The following is a 2,738-nucleotide window of genomic DNA, read 5'->3' as shown; positions in this document are numbered from 1 at the left end:
CTTCGAGAGTTTGGAATATTTGTGTGTGTGACAAAGCAACTCTTTTGAGCGTTGATCCGTTGCCCAGATATCTCCTCATATTCCTGAAGAAAAAATAATATTCTTTGCAGAGCTGATTTAGAACCATTGGTAAATATGAGCACATCATCGGCGAAGGGCCAAATGGCTAACGGACAGTGGAACACCGGATGAGTAATGGAGGGAAGGGTACTGGTCATAAAGGGCGTTCAAAACCTCTAGAAAGATATTCTGCTGCTAAGATAAACAACTGGGGGGAGATGGAGTCCCCTTGTCTGAGTCCTCTTTCGGATTTGAAGTACCCCTCTATGCGTCCATTCAGCAGTAACGAAAACCAGCAATTTGAAATACATTTTTGTATCATTCCAATCCATTGCTCATTGAATCCAAAATGCTGCAATACTTTGATAAGGAAAGACCAGTCAAGCCTGTCATAGGCTTTCATCATGTCCAGTTTCAGAGCAAGGTTGCCTCCCCTACTTTTCGTATCCAATTTCCTTATCAATTCTTGGGCAAGGAGTATGTTATCACTTATTAGCCGTCCCCCAACGAAAACCACTCTGATTCTCGGTGATAATAGATGGGAGGATTTTGCCAATCGGTTGGAGAGAAGCTTTGTAATGATTTTATTCATCACTGTGCATAAACTGATTGGCCTGAACTCACTCCATTTAGAGGCACTGGATTTCTTTGGTAAAAGGACCAGCGTGGTTGAAGTCACTCCCCGTGGGATATTCGCAACCATGGAAAAAATCACGCACATGCATCAAGAAGGTCATGAGCAATAGTGTTCCAACATTGCTGGTAGAAATATGAAGAGAAGCCGTCTGGCCCCCGCTGCACTTTCTGGATCAATGTCGAACACTGCGTCCTTTTACTTCTTGAAGATTCGGTTCTGCACAGAGTAGCTCATTTTCAGAGTTAGAAATAATAGACGGGATAAGGGAGTTCTGGAACCTGGAAATGTCACATGGCTCGGCTTTCAGAAGAGAAGAAAAATATTCTATAGCGGACTGCTTTAGTTGTTTCCTCGGTCTTCAATCCATCTGCCATCCGGTTCTTGCACTTTGAAAATATGGCTCCTGATTCCTCTTTTTTTGCATTCTCATGTGGAAAAACTTGGTGTTCCTTTCGCCTTCAACCACCCATTTAACTCCAGATTTTTGCTTCCAAAATATTTCCTCTACGTTGAGCTGTTTATTGAGTTGAGCATAGGATTTGTTCAAATTGATTCTGCTTCCTACGGTCTGTTCCTGCTGATGCAGTATTTCGCATTCTTCCACTCGTTTTTCTGCTTCCTTAAGCTTAGAAAAGATGTCTCCAAACACTGCTTTGTTCCACCATTTAAGATGCTGTTTTAGACGATGTTGTTTGCTCCAAAAGGCCTGTAAACCTGAGCCATTGATCGGTAAGTTCCAATTACCCTCCACCGAGGTTTGAAGTCATGATGGAGAACCCATGCGTGTTGAAACCTGAAAGAGGAGGGGATTTTTCACTGGAGATAAAGCAAGAAATTAGGAGAGGGCAGTGGTCAGACCCGTCACGGTTAAGGTGCTGGATTCTGGTGATGGGGAACATATTAATCCATTGGTGGTTGTAGACTACCCTATCCAACCTTTGAAACATTCGATTGTTTGTCCAGGTAAATGGATTTCCTTCAAAACCACCGTCCAGCAAACCACAGTCAAGCAGAACTGATGCAAAGTCCTCCATGGATCCTTCATGAGGGGCGGATCCATAGAGCCTCTCTTCCCGTTTTAGTATGATGTTAAAGTCTCCCCCCACCAGCCAAGGCTCTTCAATATCAGCAGCAAGTCTTCGCAGACAATCCCAAAGCAATGTTCTCTCCGACCTAGTGCACTTTACATACACAAAGGTTGCAAAAAAGGGTTTCTCTAGCCACGGTGAGGTTAACCGAACGTGTAAGCACTGTGGATGGTCAAGGATAATATCGGAATGAAGTTCAAGGGAATGAAACAGCCAGAATTTTTGAGAGCTGTTGACAATCACTTTCTCAAAGCCCAATTTCCTTCTAAAAAATTCTGCTTTGCTTATGTCAACCATGGGTTCCAGAATAGCCAAGATCTTGATTTTATGCATTAACTGCAGCTTCTTGAGTCTTCTTTGAATTACTCTACCAGATATACCTCTGACATTCCAAATAAGTCCACTGATCATTGACAGTTTTGGGCGGTGAAACTTCTAGAGATAGAGTCCTCATCAGAATCCTCTTCATTTCCGCCTAAGATTGTTGCATCTTCTGTGGCTGAACTGATTGTATTCTCGAAAGGGATTGCACTATCCGAATGTCGTCTGTACCTTTCCCGCGGATGGACTTCTATTACTGCATGGCTGTTGCATGAGATGGTTGGTATGTCGCTCAGCTCTTTATTAAGCATACACTGTTGCATCTGGCTTGTACCTTCTTCCTCTATTGGAACGTGTTCTCCACTCCCTTCTAATGTATCTGATAGCAGATTCTGAAGCCTCGACCCACTTTGTGCTATTCGATGTTCCTTCTCCTGTCTCCGGGCCGTTGTTTGTGTAGATGGCTCAAGTATATCATTTTTTAAATTCTGACTGGTACCTGCATATTCAGCTTTTTGCAGCAGCGTCCCATCATGCTCTATAGCCAGAGTTATTTCCTGTGCTTTCAGCCCCAGTATACGCTATTCAAGCTCGTGACGGGGAGGGCTTCGGGTAGGCCCGCCTGAAGCTGT

General features: G+C 43.7%; 1 protein-coding gene across 1 annotated transcript; it reads right to left on the bottom strand.

The window, feature by feature from the left end:
• Positions 1 to 771: 771 nt before the first annotated feature.
• Positions 772 to 2,196, bottom strand: LOC148761937 (uncharacterized). Its single transcript, XM_088807284.1, has 2 exons — positions 1,442 to 2,196; positions 772 to 913 (listed from the first exon to the last, which is right to left on the bottom strand). The coding sequence occupies exons 1-2, from the start codon at positions 2,194 to 2,196 to the stop codon at positions 772 to 774; spliced, it is 897 nt and encodes a 298-aa protein (XP_088663410.1).
• Between the last annotated feature and the right edge of the window lie 542 nt (positions 2,197 to 2,738).

Source organism: Theobroma cacao, chromosome 6 (assembly GCF_053813885.1).
Source record: "Theobroma cacao isolate CCN51 chromosome 6, ASM5381388v1, whole genome shotgun sequence".
NCBI lineage: Eukaryota > Viridiplantae > Streptophyta > Magnoliopsida > Malvales > Malvaceae > Theobroma > Theobroma cacao.
Note: the sequence above shows the minus strand (reverse complement) of the source record. Positions and strands in the feature narration are given on the sequence as shown.